General features: G+C 40.9%; 1 protein-coding gene across 10 annotated transcripts in view; it reads right to left on the bottom strand.

Moving 5' to 3' along the window:
• LOC132104430 (transcription factor SOX-6-like) overlaps nucleotides 1–24,496 on the bottom strand; it is a 156,932-nt gene that overhangs the window by 19,199 nt on the left and 113,237 nt on the right. For 9 of the 10 annotated variants that reach the window (XM_059509934.1, XM_059509941.1, XM_059509950.1 and 6 more), the window contains 5 exons: nucleotides 22,490–22,613; nucleotides 17,287–17,366; nucleotides 7,504–7,653; nucleotides 5,289–5,466; nucleotides 4,486–4,673 (listed from right to left, as the gene is read on the bottom strand). In XM_059509934.1, the coding sequence (XP_059365917.1) occupies nucleotides 4,486–4,673; nucleotides 5,289–5,466; nucleotides 7,504–7,653; nucleotides 17,287–17,366; nucleotides 22,490–22,613 (720 nt within the window). The remainder of the gene's footprint in view (nucleotides 1–4,485; nucleotides 4,674–5,288; nucleotides 5,467–7,503; nucleotides 7,654–17,286; nucleotides 17,367–22,489; nucleotides 22,614–24,496) is intronic. The other variant, XM_059509911.1, reaches the window with a different exon arrangement.

Raw genomic sequence — 24,496 nt, 5'->3', positions numbered from 1 at the left:
GGGAGGGAACGAGAGCAAACATTGGCTTTGGGTCAAAAAAGTAGGGGGTGAGAATTTCGAAGAGAGTGAGCAAGGCTCCATTTAAATGTTTGTGGCCCTGTGCTCAGGGATTTGAGAAAAGTGAATATTCCATTCATCAATAATGTAGGTGAGAGGAGGGGGCAGGGAGGCCGGCGGATTCTCAATAGGTTAATACACTGGCCTTTCACCCTTTGATTCCAGTTTGGGAAGTGTCAGCACCAGAATATATTTTATCTCCTCGCCAGGCCCCGTCGGACTGCAACATCTGTCGAAAAGTAGGTTATTAGCAAGGGCGAAATATCTGAAATCAAAATCTGGGCCCTTTCCAGAGTGGAACCTCATCATTAGATGGCTTGTGAAATTCAATTTGAAAATGTAAAATCAAACAAAGTAGTTTAAATCTAGTGCATAAAACGGATCAGGAAATGTACAATGCAGTATACTTCTGAATGTGTAATAAATAAGAAAAAAAGAATAATTGCCCTCAGTAGACAGTAACGCTTTTAATAAATATTTAGAGGGAAAAAAGCAAATAGTTGGAGGTCCCAGAAAAGCTTTCTTTTACTGTTGGGACATCAAAGGGAAAAAAGACAAATAGAAAACAAGCAAGCAAACACTAAAACATGAATATTTTACACATGCATCTAAAAGACAGGAGACTCAAAGGAGATGCTCTTCCATCTCAGAGAGAGAGAAATGGCTCTGTGCGAGAGAAAAAGGGACGCAGGTCATTGCATTGTGTTCTGCGAACACACTTTGTATTAAAAGATGAATTGATCCATCTGTAAGCAGCACTTAGCCTCACTCTTCAGCTCAGTCGTTACACCGGGATAAATCAATATTTAATATCCCCCACCAACAGCCCCAGTAGATGATTTTAACCTCTCCTTAATCCCATTTATGTTACCTTTCTAGAATCTTTCACGTAAGCTTTCACTATGATAAACTTCCAAACAGCAGACTGGAAGGCAGTTATTAAAGGGCGTTCAGTATTTATGCCAGGTGAGGCGATGTGCTGAAAAATTAATATTCTGAAACTGACCAAAGTGAAAGCTTTTATCTAGAACACTTAGAGGCCTTTTTTTCGTCCGTCAGGCGTGATCAGCAGGCATGGGCCAACTGTCTGACTGCTGGCAGCGCTGGGTGATATACAACAGGCGGTTCATTACCGTTTTGTACATGGCTGTAGTAGCTTTTCCCATGACATGTAAAGTGTCTCCTCAAACATATGGCTAGAGGGCATTACTGTGGCATTAACTTTATAAGGATTTTATGTATCAATAAATGAAGATATTAGGCAAAAAACAAACAAACAAGTAAAAAATATTAATCATGCCACCTGACCTACATGTTAAATGCATAAAATGAGCAGAGAGCTGAGAAGAGAATGTGTGCTTGTGTTAAAAAACAACTAGAAAAAAATATGACTTCAAATAAACAAATCAATAATCAAAACAAAACAAACATAATGACCTCAAGCCTATTCAGTTATTTTTTTATTTGCCAGAATAAAGTTCTCTAAAAAATGTCTTCAATTTAATGCTTAATCAGCAAATACTAATACGTGCAATTAATTCTGATTTCATTAAATAAACAAGAATATCATGTAATTCATTTGATAACCATTTTAAATCAGCCCTACTAACAAATTGGGAAAATTAGGAATATTCTTTATATTACACTGAGTACAATAATGTCTGCTCAGTTCCATTCGTTTGAACTTCAGAGACATATGGAACATGATGAGGAAAATACAGCTTCTGTTTGGCCTCTGGTTGTTTGCAACATCAATATGTCTATTTGGCTTAGCAACAGACTGAGGTGAAGCTGCCTTTATGATATCATCAGATGCAGACAGGCTTCTGAGTGAGACTACAGTACAAAAGAGGCGTGCCATTTTCTTCTGTCGTATTTTAAGGTCATAAACTTACGTTCTCAGATATGGAAGCAACTGAGAACTCAGAAGGGAAAAAAAGGCATAAAGAAACAGAATGTCTTTGCAAATGATACTTCAAAAATCTAGGGAGTCTCTGTAACCTATAGCAACAATGATAACCCAAACATACCAGTCCTATTTTCACACTGATAGAGCACCTAATAATTATTTGTTGCTCCCTCCTCTGCCCCTTTCTTTGTGCCACTGGCTGCCCCGAATTACCTTACCCTTACAACAAAGACCTTTAGGGAAAACACATTTGGCCACAATCTTAACGTCTTTTTCCTTGGGGGAGAGTTGGATGGGCTGATTTCCTCCCCACTTAGAAAAACACACAAAGCTCACCTGAGCCAAGATGCCCAAATAACCATGTGAAAAGGCAGGGCCTTACAATCGTGTGAAGACAAAACCCAAGCCAAACAAAAGAGTAGAAGAAAAAAAGTGTTAAGCTTGGCCTGCTAAGAACAATGAAGCTGTAGGTGTGTGCTGCCTGTTGACAAACGTGGCTTTTCAGTCATTGTTGGAGAAGCATTCATGTCATGTAGCGGCATATTCTCACGTTTGGCTGACCATGAGTTAACCCCAGAGCAATTTTGGGAGGTAAAGAGGGAAGGAGAGGATGAGTTGAGGCTGGTGAAGGTAAAATGGGAAAATAGGGAGGGAGGGAGAAAGCCACAGGTGATGGCTGCATGTTCACATACCGCATCCACCTCCAAAGAACACAAACAAAGAGTGCGAAATCTCAAAAGAATTGCACGTAATGCACTGGCTTAGGTGATATCTCAGTTTATAATGGCTTAGAGTTGGGCATTGTGTTTGAGAAAACAGGATTATGACCTCAACAATCCCTACTTGAGCAGTAAAGAGTTACTGTAAATTGCTGTGAGAAGCAGCAATAATATAAAAATGTGATTTCTGTCTTTATTGAGGACGTGCAGGGGTCTCGGAGTTTCCTCTGATGCCACCCACATCGGGGCACGTCTTTCACCCTGACATCTAAGTTGATAGAAAAATAGTTCCTCTATTTTTTTACATATACATTGACCTACTTTAATATGCTGGTTGAAAGTAATCAGGTGCTGAAAAATTAATGAGCCTCCAACCCCAGTTTCTGCCTGCGTCTCACAGCCAACTGGCAATATGGCATCAATCAGATGTTAGTGGTGTCTGTTTTTCTGCTCCTTGATTGACTCATTGATTGAAGATATTTTTAAAAAGAATCCCTGAGAGAATGCCTGCTCCTGGTACAAAGTGGGCCTGTCCCACACCAGGGGCTGAAGAGGGCTGCCTGTATGCTTTAATTGGGCAGAGACATCATAGTTTGAACCCGCACAGGCCAGGCACCAGAGGACTGTGATGGTCCTCCTTACAAATGCAAACACACACTCATCCACCATCTATCCTGCCAATGTCAATCAAAGGGCCTCCTCTGGACGTGCTTTAAAGACCTTGATTGGTTTTAAAGATCATGTCTGAAAAACACTGTGGGCTCAAGTCCTTGAGCTTTGGCTGTTGTTGTGCCCTCAGGCGAAAGGGGCAGGAACAAGAGACGGTTATGTTGGGTATATATTCTGCAATGGAATCACGTATTGATTACAAATTGCATGAATAAAATTGGGTTTTGAGGTCATCTTATTACTTTGACGATGCACATGCACAAATGATTTTGTTTTATTTTGACAAAAACAAGCAATGTTTTTATGAAAATCTAATTACTACTAATTACTAATACTATTTATTCAAAATTATATTTTTGGGAAATGGTCATTTCCACACACACACACACACACACACACACGTGTGTGTGTGTGTGTGTGTGTTATATATGTTTTATACCCACTGCAAAACACTTTAACTTAGTGGTTAGACAAGTAAACAACAACAACAACAACAAAAACGAACAAAAAAACAACAATGATATTTTGTGAGAAAAAACTGCAAGACTCTGTGTTATACATATAGGGGTAGTTTATGAAGTATGTCACTCATTGTCTTCTATTTTTAATTTAAATTGTCCTATTTTATTAAAGAGTTTAATAAAATAATAGACCTCATTTGTCATCCTCCCGGAGCTGCCTCCGTGTACAACTATCGGCGCAAGCTACATTAAAGTGATTATTACGTTTTAAATATGGATATTTTTCTTACCATGTGAGACAATATTTTATTATGGATGGGTGCTTTTTAGTTCTTTTCTAGTACTTCTTTTTGACTGATGCACTGAAACATCTGCTGAGTGCCATTAAACAGCTTAACAGATCAAAGACAATTTTTTATATATCTCCGACTGGATTTGTCTGAAATAAGAAAGTCATATAAACCTAGGATACCTTGAGGGTGAGTAATTTACCGGCTAATTTTCATTTTTGGGTGAACTAACCCTTTAATGTTTTTTTTTATTTTTGAAATAATCAAACAAAATAAAAAAGTTATAGTCTGATTTAAACACTTGATATTTGTGAAATGATTCCATAATCCAAATTTCCTGCAGTAACCCAACACTTTTCACAGGTGTCAAAGACACTCACCTTATCAGATCTGCAGTGGTTCAGGCCCATGCTGGTGAGGGCAGACAGCTTGGCTTCCATTCCCTGCTGATGATGCTGAAGCTGCTCTCTCTGAATCTGCTCCCTCATCTTTCTCGCTTCCTGGATGGCCTTCATCACTGCATCCTGATCTCCAAACAGCGCTGTTGAGTTCAGGCTGGAAAGGATGTCTGCAGAGACAAATCCCTTGGGTTCATATACAAATTCACAAATGCTTAGGGCTGTATTGTGTATATATGAGGTCTTGTGAGTACAGTCTGTGTGTACTGTCAGTGTTGCCGACTCCAAGTGTGTGTGTGTGTGTGTGTGTGTGTGTGGTGGGGTTGGGGGGGGGGGGGGGGGGGGGGGGGGGTTATAGGGGGCAGGAAACTAAGGGAGCAATCTCAGTGTGTGTCGCCTTTCTATGATTAGTAGATCAAAGTGAGGTGAGGCAGGATGGCAGTTAAATCTAGTAAGTAGAAAATCTAGTAGAAAAACAAACCAAGCCTGTGCTCAAAGCCCAACTCCTAGAAGAGGAGGGAACTGCTCAATGCCAGTCTTAATATGAGAGATGAACTACAAGCTTTGAAAACAAATATACAGCAATGACATCTGTTACTCTTTACTGTGTTAAAATGGCAGGTTCTAAGAGAAATTATAAATTGGGACTGTGTCAAATTCACTCCCTGCTTCCACACAACAAACAATCAGAAATATACAATTAGTCTTTTAGCTGTGAGGATTTTAATAATTATAAAAATTTCACTACACAGAACTCTAAGAGCAGACAATATCTACAGTTTTACCCAGAGACGAGCCACGGCCCATTCCTCCAATGGGGCTGGGGATGCCTGCGCTCTTGGAGAAGCTGTTCGGGCTGCTCTTGTTGCCTGGGAAGAGGATCTGTGTTGGGGATGAAGGGGATCTGATGGGCTCAGCTGTCTTGGGCCGGGCGGAGAGGTTGAGAGGCTGCGTTCCCTCCTCCTGAACATAAAAGACACAAAGCTTCTGTTAAATAGGGATGCTCTATAGAGAGATGCTTTCCACCTTACATAAAAGACAATGCACCAGAGGCTATTACTGTAGACTAATTAGTCCGAGTCCTTCAAGAAATGGATTCTGTATTCATAGCCCTGCTCTGTGCCATGCTCTAGCTCCTCAGTGCAGTGAGGGCCAGGCTTTGTTCAGGATAATTAAAACCTTCTCTGTCTGAGCACACATCTTTATCTTCTCACTTGCTCGAGAGAAACGGTTAACAGCTAATACATCCTGTTTCAAACAAATGCAATCAGAGCAGAGAGCTTGTTGCTGCTGTAGCGGAATGTATTACAGTTAAGTGCGTGTTATCTTGTCTTTGTGGTGACTAAATGTGGTCCCTATGAGGAGAACAGCTCTAATTCGTAGTCTTTGGTTGCAGATTTAAGGATGTACATTAATGTTCATAATTTTAGGTTTTAATTTTAATTATTTATTTACTTTTTTATTTTTTGGAAGAATTGAATACTTTTATTCAGCAAGAATGTATTAAATTGATTAAAAAAATGTCAGTATGCATTTTTATTATAAAAAAAAAATGTTTCAAATAACTTATATTACTGAATCCTGGAGAAAAAAAAAAGTTTCACGGTTTCCACAAAAATATTTACCAGCACAACTGTGTTAAATACTGATAAAAATAAGAAATGTTCTGAATTTCTGAAAGATCATGTGACACTGAATACTGGAGTAATGGCGGCTTATATTTCAGCTTTGCCATCACAGGAATAAATTACATTTTAACAATTATTGAAATAGTTGTTTTTTTTTTCAATAACATTTCACTATATTACTGTTTTACTGTTTTTGTTTAGTTTTTTGGTCAAATAAATGCAGCCTTGCGAGCATAAGAGACTTATTTTAAAAAACATGTTAAATATCTTACCCACCCCAAAGTGGAGGGCTTGATGAGTATAACGCAATGTATAATTTGATCATCAGTCCAGATTAACTTTAAACTCGCATCTCATCATATTAATGCATCTTGTGTAGGCTAGAAAAAGATTTGACTGGCAGTGTTGTACCGTCCAAACAGATGGGCCACATACAGAGACTGCCCCCAGCTCTTTACAAATCTGACTGCCAATAACAGTTTGTCATTCAATTACGCTTCAACTAGACAAACAAACAGATTGCTAGCTAATTAAGCACAGCATATCTACATATGGAGTCAATGGGGAAAATATCATGTAACATCTTTGATCAATATTAAGATAGCGTATCTCATACAACGTGTGGGCTAAATAAACTGAAGTAGAGTGTCTAAAAATGTCCATCCGACATGAATTGTGGCTCAGTGTAATCGCCAATGATCTTACCGTATGTTCTGAGATGTTGATATGTGGAGTCTCTCTCCAAGAGCAGAGCTCCAAAAGTCCTGGAGGAGCAGCTTAGCTGAGCGACTGAAGAGGATTAGGGGTGCTATGCACATACTACTATTTCGGTTCAATGATTTACCCCCCTTTCTATTGTGATATTAAACTAAACTTTTCCAAATGCGCAAGAGTTTTAGGTTACAGCCACAGCACAAGAAAGAAAACGATGATGTATATCAGTGAAGACTGATGGAAAAGTGCTATATGCTGCGAGTGTTGATCTTATAAAAGAAACAAAAGACAGTCATCACATCATTGTAGCCTCCTCAATATATTTAGATTATGTGCCTCTGATGTCATTGCCTTAGCTCGGTCCAAGAAAAATGTAATGCTCAGGAAAACATTGGCCAGTCATTGTCTTGAGAAACCATGTGTTCCAAAAATTGCTCTCCATGAGCAGGGAAACCCATAGCAACCCTGTCCACAGAGTTCTGCTTAAGAGAGCGGGTGCCTTGTAAAAGCAGCCCAGATTGATGGGCTCAGAGCGAGAAAAGAACCAGACAGCAAGCGCCTGCTGCTGTACCTACCACAGCTGATTTAATGAACAAGGAAGTGGAGAAGACTAGATCAAGTACCAATCCAGTTGCACCAGACCGGGCTGGGATCGTACCTTGACTTGAGCCAGTGGGGTTGAGGCCCTCTTTTCATTCTTCAAGCCAGACGGGGAGATCTGCCCAGCAGAATTGGGGGGCTGGGGCAGCGGAGGCATCTTGGCTCCTGGAGAGACCTGCATGCTGGCCAGCTGGGCGGCGTAGAGTTGCTGTAAGGAGGGAGACAACCCACAATGCATTAACATCCAAAGCCAGACACCATTCAAAGACTTTATTCTCTCTTTTCTTCTCTCCCTTGCTTTGCTTTTTCCCTTTCCATCCCGGCACAGAAGCTCCATCAAAGGTCTAACTGTACATCAAACCCTGGATCCAGGGAGAGACAGCAGCCCCCAAAAAACCACACAATAATGGCACGCATACAAGAGACTTGGAGCCACTCGTCTTTCCACTCATCACACAAAATTTACAGACTGAAGCCTAGCTGCTTCTAAGATCAGATTTCCTTCCCCTTGCTCCCTCTAGTAAGCCTCTTTGACTTTAATTGGTGCCATTTTTGTGTCGCTACGTGGACACCTGAACTTCCTGCTCTAATGGCACAACGCACGTTCCAAGTTACACAAACTCAAGGTAGTCGAGTTTCCATTATACACGCTATCAAAACATATTCATTAAGACAGGAAGGCTGACAAAGAGAATTCATGTTCTTCTGCTTATTTTCACTGGCTCAAGGTCAACATGTACGCTAACATCAGCAACCTTCCAGGGGAACGCATTCAGCATGCTGAAGTGCTGCGTGTCAATCACTTATCAGAACTGAGCAGTGAAACTGTGAGGGAGATGTTTAGATTTCAGCCCTGAGACTGACTGTCATAACCTATTGAGAACGATTTTTATTTCAACAGATCACTAATATTCACACACCATGCAGACCAAAGAAACAAAAAGTAATAACTGCATCATGCAATAACTATTATACACCATTCAAAAAAAAACAAAGCAGTGTTAGATCAAAAGGAACAATTAAATACAGTTTTAGTGCTGTGTATTATTTACAGATGCTTCAAAACAATCACACTTCCTTTCAGCTCTCTAGTGAGAAGAAAGATGTGTGCATGTCTGCTTTCCCTCAGGCAAATATTGATTAGCAAGCAGTTAAATTATTTTTCTTTTGTCTCTCACGTTAAATTATAGGAAGCACATCAGGTAAAAAATAAAAAATAAAATCTAATACAAAATATTAATAAAAACTGTAATTAAAATGTAAATAATACTAAAATAACACTTTTCTGTGTTATGATTTCATGTGTATTATACAGCTCCCTTTTTATTTTATAGGTAACAGCCATTTATATATTTTTTTGTATTTATGTCCAGTCAGAAAAAAATACAGCCCAATGTACCGTCAATTTAAAAGAGTTTAAAAAAACAATGTATAAGTTTCAGTGATAAAATATAACCTTTTAATGAATCAAAATCAGATCAGACTAAGCAGGACTATATTTTGCTCACATTATGATTTTACACACATAAACCAAATCCAAAAATACAATGGCAACATTTAAGCCAAATTCTTTCGGTCTCCCCTAAATTTAGAGGTCCAGTGCTATTATTCATATATTTTTACAGCCTTAGTCATTGTATTTTCAACCCAAAAAAGCACAGAGGTTTTTTTGAATGCGTATGTTCCCGAGTGTGTTTGCCCTCTCTCTGCTCTCATTTCCGTTCCTTTCTGGGCTACATAAGGACTCCATTTGTCTGAAATGGAAAAAGTAGCACCAACATTAGTGGCCTGCCCCACCTCAGCCACTCACATAGAAAAACCTGAGCCCAGACAAAGCGTTTTGTGTCTACATGTATCAGTAGATATAAACACTAAAATACTCTCCGGTACCAAAGTTAAATGCTTGCACATTAGTGCCGCACAAAAGGGTCATTCTTCTTTGGGAGACCTGGGGCAAGCGCCGGCACACGGACAGCGGAAATGGCAGGCTGATTAGGTTCACACAGTGATAGTGCAGTTTTCCAGCCTGGTAAACAGAAAACCTTTGTCCCGCAAATCAAAACACACCATTGCTATTCTTTTTTTTTTCTCTATTGGTAGTAAGTGAACCTGTGAGTATGTGTGAGTGTGAGTATGTGTATTTGACTTGAGTTTTTTTGCTTGTGAATAAGAAGGAAGCCTTCAGCCCAGTCTGCTGGACAGATGTTTGTTAACAGTGCTGCTGCTGATGTGGATTGACAGGGGGCCTCTGACCTTGCATGGGAAGAACTTTATTATTCAGAAAAAGCGTAATTGGCTTTTGCTTCAAAATAGAGCCAGTCAGACTGCCTTTTGTGAGGCCTTATTAACAGGTCAAAGCCACAGGTTTAAGAGTAAAGTGGTGTGCTAGAAAGACACACAGGTGAAAAAACAATAAATACTAATGGAGAGGTGTGACACGTGGCATGCTTCTTATTGTCAAGGGCAGGAAAGGAGAGGATGCTTGCAAATGTGTCACATCGAGCTGTGGCTTGAGTATTGGGGGAAGTCGTGGCCTAATGGTTAAAGAGTATGGGGAAGTCGTGGCCTAATGGTTAAAGAGTCGGACTCCCAATCGAAAGGTTGTGAGTTCGAGTCCCGGGCCGGCAGGAATTGTGGGTGGGGGGAGTGCATGTACAGTTCTCTCTCCACCTTCAATACCACGACTTAGGTGCCCTTGAGCAAGGCACTGAACCCCCAACTGCTCCCCGGGCGCCGCAGCATAAATGGCTGCCCACTGCTCCGGGTGTGTGCTCACAGTGTGTGTGTGTGTGTTCACTGCTCTGTGTGTGTGCATTTCGGATGGGTTAAATGCAGAGCACAAATTCTGAGTATGGGTCACCATACTTGGCTGAATGTCACTTCACTTTAAGGCCATGTGTTTTGATGCTGAAAGGTGTGCAAATAGACAAAAAGGAGACAGAGGGAGATGTTCTGATGTGGTGTGAGGACACATGTAGAAGTCTGTCTGAAGGGCATGTAATGCAGGGCTCCATTGGGCTTCCTCTGCCTGCCCTCCAGCCATACTGCAGGGTCTCCAAAGTGGACAGGGCCAACGCTAATGAGGGTCATGCTGAAAGTCAATGGCTGAACAGGGAACGGGGCAGCCGGGACAAGCTGGCTTCATGCCCCCTGCCCCACAAAACTAAAAGGCTGAGCATGGTCAATCCCATCATTCTCCAGTCTGAGTTAACACAGTTTATTAATGCTTTAAATCTAGCTATAATAATAAAGCTTCCACTATTTCTGTTTCACAAATGAGGAGTGAAAGATAATATATTTACAAGGATTTTCATGATCATGGTCTTCTCAGAAATACTTTACACATTCTGGTTTCTCATAAAATACAGGCATTTCAACTCTAATCAATATTTAATGTGAATTTGGGCATTACCATCTGTTGAAAGAGTCTTTGTTCATTCAAAAATCTTGTGTTCATGGTTCATATTCAAACCTTTTTTTGGAAATCTCAAATTGATACTACAGTATGTACTGGCACACTTAAAACTAATGTTTTCGTGACTTTTGTACAGCACTGTGAAAAAATAAAAAATATAATATAATATAATATAATATAATATAATATAATATAATATAATATAATATAATATAATATAATATAATATAATATAATATAATATAATATAATATAATATAATATAATAATTGGTTAAATTGATACTTTAAAAAAAGGAACAAGAGATGAGTGACTGAACACACACACACAAAACACACGTATGCACTAACACCAACAGACGTACAAAGTGGCGTATAAGCAGCAATCTGACACAGTGGAGAGCTATTACAGTGTGTACTGAAGCTGCTGGCTCTGAGGAAATGGGAGCTGATGGGGACAGAACACTAGTGGTGCTGAAGAGAAAGAGAGAGGCCGAAAGAAACTTAAAGAAAAAGAGAGGCAGAGATGTTGAGCTGCTCTCAGCATGTGGTTTCAGAAAGGCCTGCAGAGAAAAGGCCTGATCCACCCCAGTGACTCAGGTAATACCTTTGTCCACTTGAGCATTAAATGACTCGCTGCTATACAGCTTAGTTAGAGAGAGAGCGGCTCGGGAAATGGGGCTTTTCAATTCGCTCACCCGCAGTCCTCATACTTTGAGCGATACACACACACACACACATGCAGCCAGACTAATATCTCCTGCCTCCCTCTCTCGCACATATGTGCCAAGCCCATCTCATACCCCGAGGATCCCAAATGAGTGGGGTCCGCCCCAAGGTCAGGCGGTTAGCCTCTGATAATTAAAAGCAACCCCTCCGGAGACAGAAGAGGTTAAATGAGTGGGCCCACCGTTTCTGCCTGCAACAACAGTATTTGATGATCATCCAGATTACCTGACACTTTCAGACTATGCCGCTGGATGCATCAGCACTCGAGGAAAGGAATACTGCTTTCAAGTGTCCCAGAGAGCCAATTCGGTGCTCCACCTCTGAGTAAAGGTATGTAAACACTCAGAATAAACTGTTTATAAACGAAAAAAGGAACGGTTAAGGAAAGTTTACCTTTTTTTCAGGTCAAATATCATTCAAACACACTGGGCCTTATCATACACCCGGCACAATGCGACGCAAGGCGCAGTGCAAGTGTGTTTGCTAGTTTCAGTCCGGCACTGTTCACATTTTCCCGTCCACATCGTTTAATTAGCAAATGCATTTGCACTAATTTTTGCGCCCATGGGTGTGCTGGTCTAAAAAAGAGCTGTGTTCAGGCACATTGCTGTCGCATTGCTATTTTAAGGAGCTGAAAATTGACTGCGCCATAGACCAGGTCAAACCTGGTCTACAGTCTGGCGCAATTTTTTTTCTTTGTATATATATATATATATATATATATATATACATATGCCTACATGTCATAATGGATAGTCATCGCATGTATCAGAATTAGGCTATATATTTGCTCACACACGAGCAGCTCCGTTTCATCTTGGAGACGTGTTCTGTCTTTGTGCTTGCCAAATTCCGCCGTGTAAATAGCAAATCCGTCATGGCACGAGCGCAACTGTCTCTTAAAGGGAATGGAAGATGAGACTCTGATTGGTTTATTGCACGTTACGCCCAAAAAACACCCATTACTCATTAAGAGAATAGCGACAACCCATTTAGACCATGCGCCCGGGCGGGCAACCGTGTTTCCGTCGTTAAAATAGCAAAAGTGTATTTGGACACGCCCTGAGTGCACCTGCGCCGTGCGCTTTACACTTTGCATTTAGATCCTTAAAATAGGGCCCACTGTGATTTACACTGTTAAAAAAGGAAGTTATAATAAGAACTGTAGTGCAGTGAGCTGTGAATTTAATCAGCTTATGCGTATATACTGTACTATAAAGGTTCGAGTCTGACCTGAGTTGTTATCTTAATCACAACTTTTTCTATACTCGATTATCCTATACTCAAAGTAAATGTTTGTAAATCTGGTGCTCAAGAAACATTTCTTATTTAAATCAGTGTTGCGCTGTTTCCAAAAAACCATGATACATTTTTTTCAGGATTTTTTTTTTTATCGAAAGTTACTGCCAATTTTGAGCAACTTAATATGTACTTGCTCAATAAAAGTAGCAATTTCTAAAAAGGTTTGGGGTCGGTATGATTTTTTTTCAGTGGTAATATACTTCACCTTTATAGTTAAGAGTGTTCACAGCATGTATATTTTCTGAATTTTTCTTTGGAATGAAATAACAAACCGAAATGGCTCATCAAACACTAGATTTGAGCACATTTGATGGGCAAATAGGCCATCATGTGAGGTTAAAACAACAACTTGAGTCTCTTGTTTGTTCTTAAAGAGAGGGGCCGACTGCTCTCTGGCAGATGCTGTGAAATACAGTGGCAGATTTAGCCAATTTTACTGCTTCTAGCTATAATGGTGCATGACTGTCTCTCCAACTTATCCGCACAGGCCCCAGTCTGAGCTCACTGAAACGTGTCCATGAGGCCAAAAAAACCCCTCGGATACATTACCATACATCAAAACATAGCCACACTATACAAACTAAATGACATACACTAAGGCGTGTGTTTGTGTGTCTTCTTTGGCTCTCTGTATGGGCACAGCTGAGCGGTAGCATGGGGAGAAGACTGCGTTACTGCTGCATGACCGACTCTGCCATTTCAGTAGCATTGGGGCACCCGTGCCCGTTTGCCACAAGGCTTGTCCAGGCTCATTGCCCAAGGCAGGCGGGCTGACCCAGGCTGGCCCAGATGTCAGAAAGGGAAGCAGGGGTGCGCCAGTGTGCTGCGCCAGTGCTTTTCAGTATGGCCAGACATCTGTCCCATCTGCTGGCGCTCAGCCTGCTCCCTCGTTCATTTGCCCCTTCCCCCATCTCAACCCATCCACCTCATTTTTTCCTTCTATTTCCTTATATAGCTGCACTAACTTGAAGAGTAGGATGTGTCCTGCACATTCCTGCTATTCAAGCCTCCGCTAATGACCCTGTGCTGGTATTAATCAAGGTGGTCATTCTAAGCTACATGGTTCGCATCTCTCACTCTCTGATTACTTGCTTCTCTGTTTTATAATTCCCTCTCATTAGAGTCTATGCCTTGTGCTTGTATCGCCTCTCGTCTTCTGGCTATTTCTCTGGAGTCTCTCACACAGCACGTGCCACTCCTTTCCCTTTTCCTTCTTTCTCTCCTCTCCTCCTCAATCACACCAGCAGCTGTTCGCTCTCATTTCTGCAGCTCATAGTCAAAAGTGTTCCACTTGTTAGCTGTAGCAGAAAGCCCTGCTCCCTCACACATCTGGAAAGCAGAGACATGAGCATCCAAACAAAAGATAACACAGTATTTCCTCTCTTCCCTCATCGCCAGCAGAGGATTCGGAGAAGTATCCCTGACTCTCAAGTACAGTCTTAAATGCATTAGCAGTAATGATGGCATGTAATAAAGCACCTTTTGCACATCATTAAAACAAATAAAAACTTGATATGCGCATAAACTTGATAACACACCTAACACCTTAAAATGTGCATTAAACACAAGTGCTTTTATTAAAGGCATTAAGGGGTTTCATTAGATCAGAAAAAATATATATTTACAAATTAAAGATTATATATATATATATATATATTCTTTTGTAGAATTAGGATAGTTCCTTTTAGACTGTCTGGCCATAAGGCTACAATCCAACACAATTTCTGTCTGGAGGTGAGAGGTGTCACTTCTAATAGGGAAGCATGCCAGGGGATGGAGCCATTGTTTGGAGGCCGTGCCCAGCTCATCCTGATCCATGAGAGAGTCTTAATGAAGAGAGGCACGTGGTCTGGGGAATAGTTTGAGTGGTTTTTCTCTGGTGACTTGTTGACGAGGACCAATCTGTCAGGGACGCATTGAGTGAAATTACTCGCCGTGTTGGGACACAAGGTGACAAGCGAGCACATGTATGTGCATGTTGCCAGTCGCAGAAAATGTACTGACAAGCAAATTATGCTCTCAGATCGCCTGGCCGCTTTCATTTCCACTCCCCGGGACCTGAGGCCTTTTGTTAGCCTGCGGATGGGCCTGGGTGACGAGGAAGAGACAGGACAGAGAGAGAGAGAGAGAGAGAAAGAGAGAGAGAAAGAGAGAGACATTCCACAGCAAGCCCACTTACTGTTATGTCACTGTAAAATTGTGAGAGGTAGTATCGGCAACATTAAGACTGGCAGAGCGGCTGTCCCTCTTTCTGCATGACTGAGTGCAGCATTGTGGGAATTAATTCCTTTCCAATCAGAGTAATTTTTAAGGTTCATATATTTCCCCAGTCTAAACTGAGCAAATTAGGGAAAATTATACCTTGACAGAATTGCTGACAAGTGGAGATATTCTAATTAGACAGATGCGCCCAGCCAGTGGCACGGGGTGGGTGGGTCCACTGGCACAGGAAGTGGGAATTTCATAGGTGAGGTCACTCCCACTGAGTGGATCAGTGATGCATAAGCTGTGAGAGCTCAGTGATACTGCTATTACAGATAATCACCCAAACACAGCAGACAAATCCATACATACCTCTCATTAACACTGACCTAGCGCTGGCCCTCATTTATCTGACATATTTAGAAAGATCTGCTTCCTTTGATTTAAGACAGGAATTCAAAGCTAGTTATTTCTGCTCAAAAAAGGAAGATAGACAAAAGTAGCCGCAGCCGCGTGCTAGCACATACAAATCCTTCCTTACTTAATTACAACCTCAACTGCATCCGTCTGTTGTCATTTTCTTTCAAAAGAATGTTTTGCCTGCACTTTTGTCCTGAATGTGAACTTTTGCGTTCAATTTCTTTCTTAGCCAGACAGACAAAACGCGAGCACTGACAGCATTATCATCGCACTCGGAATGAGATTCATCTCCTCTATCTCTGTCCTGATCATTTTTAATCATCTTCCCTGTGATGATCGGAGCTCAATTGCGGTGGAAAGGGTATGTTTGACTAACTGGGCTTTCTTAGACTGAAGGGTACAGAGAGTAAATACCAATCTGCTCGGCTAAATCTGCAGCAGACAGACAAACTTCAATTAATGGGAATGCAACTCATTTGTGTTTACTGTATTTTCTAAAGGTCAGCCAAGTCATGGACTCAGAGGCTCACTCTAAGCCCATTCCCAGGGTTAAATCTATTATCACGATGAATGGCTGAGAGGTCTCGGTGCCTCCTGATATATGACTATCCCAGACTCAAGCTGACCCATCAGGAATGCTATTAATAGATGGGACGGGCCCTGGTTACTCCACTGCAGCTTACTGCTATGGGAGGAGGGAAGACACGGTTAAATGTATGGATATAAAAATTATTTTCAATCAATTTTTGCTCACAAGCTTGCTCCCTGTTTAGCTCATTCTTACGAGCACATGCATATTCTAAAAAATGCTCTTTAACATGAATAGATGCATTCCACACCTTCAACACTGGATGACTGTTCTCCCAAAGTCGCATGCTATAGCAAAGGACTTTCCAGCTCCATCTGCAAGCATTGTTCCAACTTGCCAAGGCTCATTAATGCTGAGAGCGATAAGCTCCGAAGGACAAATTGTGCACATGTATCAGCAAGAAGAAAAGATACGAAATGCTCTCCTATCCTCTCTCCCCCGCACATCCTCCTCCCTCCGTTCTCAGCTTTGTTTTGTAACATTCCCAGCTATCAGAGAGCTTAATGTCTAATTGCCATCAACCGCTTACCACTGTTGTTGACAGAACAACAACTGTCTATGAATAAAAAAGAGCAAATAAATAAATTTAAAAAATCTGTATCGCCTATTGGTCTCATTCATTTGATCCTTCAGTCTTTGCTCAAAGAACTTAAAGGAACTTAGGTGTATTTAAAGTTTGAAAGCATAACTCTAACAAATATTTTTTTTTAGTAAACAGGAAGGACTGACAGGATTTTGTCATGCTCTTTGTGTCTGACAAAGTAAAAAAAGACAAAAATGAAGATTAAAAGAAACAACTGAAATGACAAGGATGATGAGAAAAACTGTAATGAAGATATGAATCAATATTTAAGCACATGGAGATAGCATCTGAGATTGAGAAATGCTCTCAAAGCAGCCTGGAGGGTCTTCGAAGCTCTTCCCTCAAAGTAACTTAGAACGGCGTCAACAGAAAAACAATTAAGGTACGAGGGGCCATTGAAATAACCTTCATCGACGCAACACCCGGTTCCCATACATAGGCGTCAGGGCTGCGCTGTAAAAACAGGCTATATTGCAGATGGAAGATGTTAAGCTTGTAGGGGTGGACCGGTGTGTGAGTGTTATTTAGCATACAGCTGGTTTGCTCACACGGTGCTGAGGGCTTGGCCCACTGCCCGTAAATTCTTTTGTGACTGTACATACCTGGAGTTGGAGAGGGTTGAGTCCTGACGCGGCAGCAGCTGCCATTGTGGATGGAATGAACTGCACTGGGTAGTTATCACCTGTCGGAGAAAGCAGGAGGGTGAGATTGTGAACAATGCACACAGGTTGAGACAATGAGCGGCCCAACGGCAGGCCAGACAAGTGCCAACACAGTTCCTGTGGGCCTGCCTACACCCAGCCTCGGCACTCAGCCAAAACATCTGCACTCACAAAAGAGTCAGCTGGCCAGTTCAGAGCAGGATTTACACAGGAACGTCTCTCTTTCTCTCACATTCTGGCTTTTTTTCCTACTCCCTTTTTTATCTTTACCCACATTTGCACAGTCTTTTCTGATCTGGCTGTGCATTGTGCTCAAGGTGATGCCATTTTCATGTTATTGTTTGCAAGTATCTACGATTTATATCATGTTCTGTAAGAAGCTTGCCTAGTCATACTATTGTTCTACACGCCATTATGAGTTTTACAATGTGATCTGGCACAATAAATTATGTGTGTGAAAGGGAGACACGGTGCTGCCGCCAACTTCAACAGGTTTTAACAAGACAGTTTTCTGATCTAAATGCAGTTTGAAAGACATTTTCATCATGAGATCAAACACACCCAATAGAATCAATCAATACAATTGGGCAAACAGAAAACACAATAGGAATCAGATGAAAACCAACAGGTCTGAACAAACCCCACTTGGAAATATAGCTCTGGAAAACTTAAACAGATAATTGAGTGCCTCTGAAAGTGTGTGAGATGTGTTTTGTGCTGTGGTAGTGGTATATAAAACTGTCTCTGGCTCAGGGAGCAGAGATTTGACTGAAGCGTACCCATGAAAGGGGAATTGGCCCTCTTTTAGCCCCCGCTTTTGCCCGTCACTTCTTCTCACAAACATATGGAGCTATTAAGCCACAAGCATGGGGGTAAACACATATAACCTCCCTCTTTTTACCCCCCTTACTCACTTTGCAATCTGACTGACCACAGCACATTGTGATGCAGCCAGGGAATTTAATCCCAGCCTGTTGCAGAGGTGAATAAAGAACACAACTGAACTGATTTCAAATGGTGCAATGAGAGTCGTAGAGGGGGTCATTATCGCCAAGTCTCTCTCTCTCTCTCTCTCTCTCTCTCTCACTCTCTCTCTCCCTCTCGCACTGTGCTTGTGGTAATATGTTATGTGAGCCATGGGCAGGTTAGGTGCCAGCCGAGAACACTAGGCCAAGGCTAATGGGCTGGGGGCTGGGTGGGCAGCCAGTGTCTCAAGTAGATGTGGTCTACTGCCAACTTTCTCTGTGTCAGTATTTGAAAGTGAATGTAGTTTAAAAGGCAAATCTGCCTGTCTGCAGCCAGTGGATGCCATTGTAGCTCCAATGACACTAGTGCCCAATAGGGTTTTTCTCCAAGCCTGCTAAGGCCAAGGGTCAAAAGCATATTATCAGCTCACCTTGGAGCTCAATAGTGGAGTCTCTCACATCTGATTGAGCATACTGTGACATAAGCAGTGTTGATCTCATCAAGACATACATACATACATACATATGAAATATTGACTACAGTTAAAATATATTTTCATCGAAAGACAAAACAATCACTTAAAGTGTGATGAGCTATGCTGCTGGCTCACACACCTCAGTCCAGAAAACCCAGAGCCTCCACTTCAACATGTAATTCTGTCTGATAGCATCAATTTATTGGAGAGGTACCTCATCAAAGTAAGTTTTGCTAAGACATCAAGCAGGAAGGGGCAGACCTCCTAAACTCTGATCACAATACTCCAATGTCTTCTTTTCTTTAAAAAAAGGGCCAGGCAGGCTTCTGAATAATTCTTAAAGTGCTTTCTCTTAAAGCATTGCTAGAGAGCCTCATAGTGTATTCTGTTTCAGCCAGGTATCATGCTTCAAATCCAGGCCAATTTGGACTGCCAACTTGGAACAGGGCCTATTTAAGTGGGAGGACCCAAGGGTCTTGCACAGGGCACCACTACAGCAGACGTGGACTAGTGCTCCATAAGAAGCGAGGGCTGCAAGGCTAATGAAAAGGTGGAGGAGAGTGGGGAAGAACGGCGGAGGGCTACTTCTGCAAGCTCTTCACTTCTACTCCACCTGATGCCAAGAGCCAAGCATGTGGAACATTCAAGACAAGTGGGGCTCTCTTTGAAATCAATGTTTTTTTTTAAAGGGCTCTGTGTCTATCATGCTCAGGAGCCTTCTTTCAGTCCAAGACTAAAGGCTCTTTTTTATGAAGAAAAAATATACATTTTGGTCAGAGCTGTGGACCGAACAGATGCTCAGAAAATGTGAGAACTGTTGGCCATGTCCCATTCCTCTTTCTTCATGAGTATAAATCTGAGTTGAATTGGCTGTGCTGAACTGGAATTTTTCCAAATGAAATGAATGTAATGAATTGTAATCTATCTGTATATGGTTTAAATCCTTCCATTAGCTTTTCCTTGTTAAAAATGAGCTATACTAATTTTCTTGAATTTCAGTTCATTTTAATTATACTGTCAAATTTATGACAATTCTGCTTTCTGTTTGATACCTCAATTCAATTTAAATTCAAATTCAAGAATTTAAAATGGATTCTCAATTCAATTCTGAATAGAGCACAACCCTGACATTTATCAGCTCAAAACTGGGATCATTAATTGCTAATGTAGTGTATCAATGTCTAAACACCTGACGCACTTTCTCGGTGACATGAATGCGCCCCAGGCGAGTATCTGTACAATCACTGGCTGTCAGCGTTCTCGCCAGCGGGGCAATCGAGAGCTCATTGGGTCCCAAGGGCCATGAACATCCACGATCATCAATACATATGTGTTCATGTCTGCATGGGGGGGGGGCACCACTATCCTCCACAAGTCTATTTGAATAAAGAATGACCTGATCCTTCTCTTTATACCAAGCCCAAGCCAATGAGCACAGTGTGTGAGAAAGGGGATCTCTGCTGTTTCACTGCAGGGTTAGGGCCATCATCACTGGGCCTTGACTGCTTGCACTGAGCCTGGCCACGCTGCCCCATGCTGGGCAGTACAAACAGCAATGAGTCCTGTCGCATTATCCGTGGCAATAAGTTGAGTCATGCGCACTAATGGCAATAAGCTATGGCCTAAACTTTCTCCACTCCGCTGTTTTGCAAATTATGAATAATGCAAGTGCTTTACACACGCCAAGGATTCCATTACAGCTGCTGTTATTTGTACTAAAACGCTTTCCATGTCAAACATATTAAAAAATCAAACTGGGGAAAAGAAAGCCCTCAGGCTCTTTGTTCAACCTGTCATGCCTTTGTAGTTCCAAAATAGCTTATTTTATGTTCTATCATTTACCTTTTTAGTTAATTTATTAGCTGCTCTTCCACACCCTGTAATAATCTCACTCTCACCTGCTGGCTTCTTAAGCTTTCCTCCCTCTTATCAGCCTCTCTGTCTAGCTTGCTTTCTCCTTTCTTGCATATTTGCCTTTTGATGAGGTGCTGACAACAAACATGGTTTTTCAAGGCATACTTTGAAGACAAAAATAAAGCTTTTTTTAATGAGCTGCACTGATCATTTATTTTTTTCTTCAATAATTCAAATGTTTTGTCTTCTTAATCTATGTTTCTTTTCATTTCCTACAGGCTTTCTAACACAACTCAGCAGCTACACTGAAAATCATTACATGAACATTGTTATTTTTCTCAACAGTCCTCTGTGGTAAAGAAAAAGGGGGGAAATGATAGAAGGCTGTAAATTTAACTAAGTGCTACTGATCCCTTGAGAGGCAGGAATATACTTTTATCGGTTAAATTACAGAAACTGAGACTGGCACATCCCTTAACCTCAGAACAATGGCTGGATATGAGGGTGAGGGATACTGGCAGTGAGTCAGCCTGCATGTTGTAGCAATTTCCTACAAATTTGTTTTTGAATTTACAGTCCTTGCGTGAGGAGCAGTTCACTTTTTGACAAAAGGAGAAAAAAAGGCATGCCAGAACAAGTACAATGGCTGCTTCATCAGAGGCCCAAAAGAGAAAATGTGCACCACTATGGGTCACCTTTTTTTTCTCAAGAAACAGAAATAATTAGGGATAGTGATAAATCGGTAGTTTAGTATCACCTATTGGCTTTTAGTATCTACAGACCAGTGCCAATTATATACAATTTATATATATATATATATATATATATGTATAAATTGTATATAATAACTTATTATACGGGGCATGGAGAGTAGTATATTAGTATTGTGTTCTCAGCAGATTTATGGCCCATGAAGTTGAAACCCTTTCATGCTGACGGGGTTTGTATTCCATCCCTCATTCACGCCATCCATTGTTCTGAAGGCTCGAAACGCCTTGAACTCTGCCAAAACAGGCTGCCTCACCGAGGTGATACATTTCATAGTGCTCAGAATTAATTGCCTTGACAAGGAGGGCTTGGAGTTTTGCTCTCTGAATCCAAAGGGTGGGCGGTGGGCTCTTTAAAAACAATGTGATGATTTGGTCAGGGAAAGCAAGCGATGATAAAATATGTACTGTGGAAGTTGTGAGGAGGTAAAGAAAGGCCAAAAGTGGCCTGTGTATTCTCCTGAGGTAAAGTGAAGAATGGTGAAGCAAAAAAACATACCACAGATAAAAGAACAAAAGAAAGATTTCTTGTCTCCCCTTAAAGACAGTTGTTTGACAATAGTGTTCATCATCCATGTTGTTTATTATATATATATATATATATATATATATATATATATATATATATATATATATATATATATATATATATATATATATAAGAAAGAAGACATTTTGAAAAATGTATGTGTTATTATTGTCCATAAAGTGAAAAATATTTGGTGTCCAAATCAAAAAAAAAAAAGTTGAATCATTCTTCAGGTTGTAATATTTTGCGTTCTAGTCAAAATAGTCATACAATTTTGAAACTTTTTCATTTTTGGGTGAACTTTGTCACAGCAGTAGTAATATTTTTAATATAATGTAATATTATTAAAAAAGTATTGATTTAATATAAATCTATTAATATTAATATTTAAATATAAATGTAAAGTGAATGGAATGTGAATATCTACAGGTATATCTGATTATAAGGATGACTTTCAGAAATTCAGACAAACCTTTTATCCTAAGTGTACAAAGAGCAACAGGAATAAATCTGTGTAGATGAAACTCAAAGAGCTGAAGTGTGTTCTCTTACCTGGCTTATAGGACATGCCTGGGGGGAAGAGGAAGCCCTGCTGGGCTGCCGCGGCTGCTGCCAGAGTGCGCTGGTCGTGTGGAAAAATGGGGATCATGAGCGGAGGCATGTGACCCTGGACCTGCTGAACACAGAGAGAGAGGAGATCACACAGGAGTCTAACACAGTCTGACAGTAATGCTCATTTTCTGACCCAGATCCACTTCACACACACATACCAAATATCTGCACTTAATTCCCACCAATCACACATCAGCGCTTCAAAGAGGCCATCGCACGCACATAAACAGTAGAGTGTTTATTCTCATGTATATCACAAATGCTCGATTTAGCATGTTAAGGTTGTTTGAGTAATATCTACATAATATGTTACTATATAGAAACAGAGATGTCACGAAGACATTCCTAATAAAACTTAATCATGAGACTGACAGAAAATGTGGATCCTCTCAAAAATACGGCTCTTGTCTCTTGTTCTTGGAAGGTCATTTATATTCATGATAAATGCCCAAGGGAGACCGGTAATTTACAGCACCTGTTTCAGCTGTGAAAAAGATGGAATGAGACCAAAAGCTTGTGCATTTCTGATATTTCATGTATAACGTCAACACCTGGCATCGTGTGTGGTGCCTTTCAAATGCTCTCAACCATGTTCATCTTCATTCCTGCTTTATTGCAAAATAGAGAGAACGTTAATGGTGTGCATAAGGATAACATTAGCTCTGTGTAAGAGTAAAAACAGACACGCTGAAATAGAGACAAAGAAAAAGCGAGTCTGTGTGTATTTAGGGATCTGAGCGGCTTCCCATCGAAGTTTGAAAACACATGTTTGTGGAGTGTTGGCCGGACCCAATCTTGCTGTCATTCTCTGCTTCCTGCCTGTGGGTGATAGGCTGCAGCACCGCTACCGTGGGCCAGGGCAGAGTTAATGCAGGCGAGCCGGCTCACCTCTGGGGATCCCAACCGGAGAACGGGTTAATAAAGTTCACCCCCCCCCCCCCCAAAAAAAAATAAACACATTATAGAATGTTTCTCCATTCATCGCTCTTTAAAATCAGCCTGCAATAAAAACTGGTCTGGATGCAATTACTGCTGCAGCATTGAGGCATGAAATCAACCTGCACTGAGAAACCACTTTCTGCTCCACATTTCTAGCTGAGGTCTGCGTGATCTCCATCTTTTTAATGCCGCTTTCGCCTTTCAAGTGCCTAATGTTAGAGTTCAGTAGGGCTTGTTCCCCAGGTGCTGAACAAGTGTTCAGGTCCACTTCAGTGATTTGGACTAAGTAAAAAACTCCTAAGAAAATAAATAGAAAAAAACCCTGCACTTTTCTGTTTACAGAGCTTTGCACTTTAAAAAGTGGATCTACAGAGTTGAGACTACCGAAATGAAAGAACTGCGTGCGTATTTTACAGATGTGACAAAAAATGATGAATGAGAGAGATCAGAGGGCTCTTTAACATGACCTCATGGATGTGTTTGTGGAAATGGTTTACTTGCATGTGAGGTGAATCAAAATGTAAGTGGAGTGAGAGGGACTATTACATAGAAAAGATCAAAAATGTCTGTGACGTCACCAACTACAGTTCTATACTACATTTAAGTGCTTTAGAAAAATGGCTCGGACCATGTAAATTGTTCTCCTTCAGAGGGCCACTAAGGTCAGACCCATACATAATTGCCATTAGCCTTATTCACATTACCCTTGCAAAACAAATCAGTCTAAAGCTGCAGTATTACACAGAACAGCTGCTTTTAAAGTGGAACCAAAACACAACTGTTCCTTAAAATGTCAGCATAGGTCTGCACCAAAGCTCACAAGCACAATGACAGAAACACCTGGTCTGCCTTAGCCCATCTGTTCCTAAACTATATCATCAATGTCTTATTTAATTCAAATCTAAATCATTTAAGACGACCTAGAATTAGACATCATTTGAACAAATTGGCAAACAATGTTAATAATTACTCTGCTGATCAAACTGACTCCCCTAATGCAGTTTCAAA

Source organism: Carassius carassius, chromosome 2 (assembly GCF_963082965.1).
Source record: "Carassius carassius chromosome 2, fCarCar2.1, whole genome shotgun sequence".
NCBI classification, from domain to species: domain Eukaryota; kingdom Metazoa; phylum Chordata; class Actinopteri; order Cypriniformes; family Cyprinidae; genus Carassius; species Carassius carassius.
Note: the sequence above shows the minus strand (reverse complement) of the source record. Positions and strands in the feature narration are given on the sequence as shown.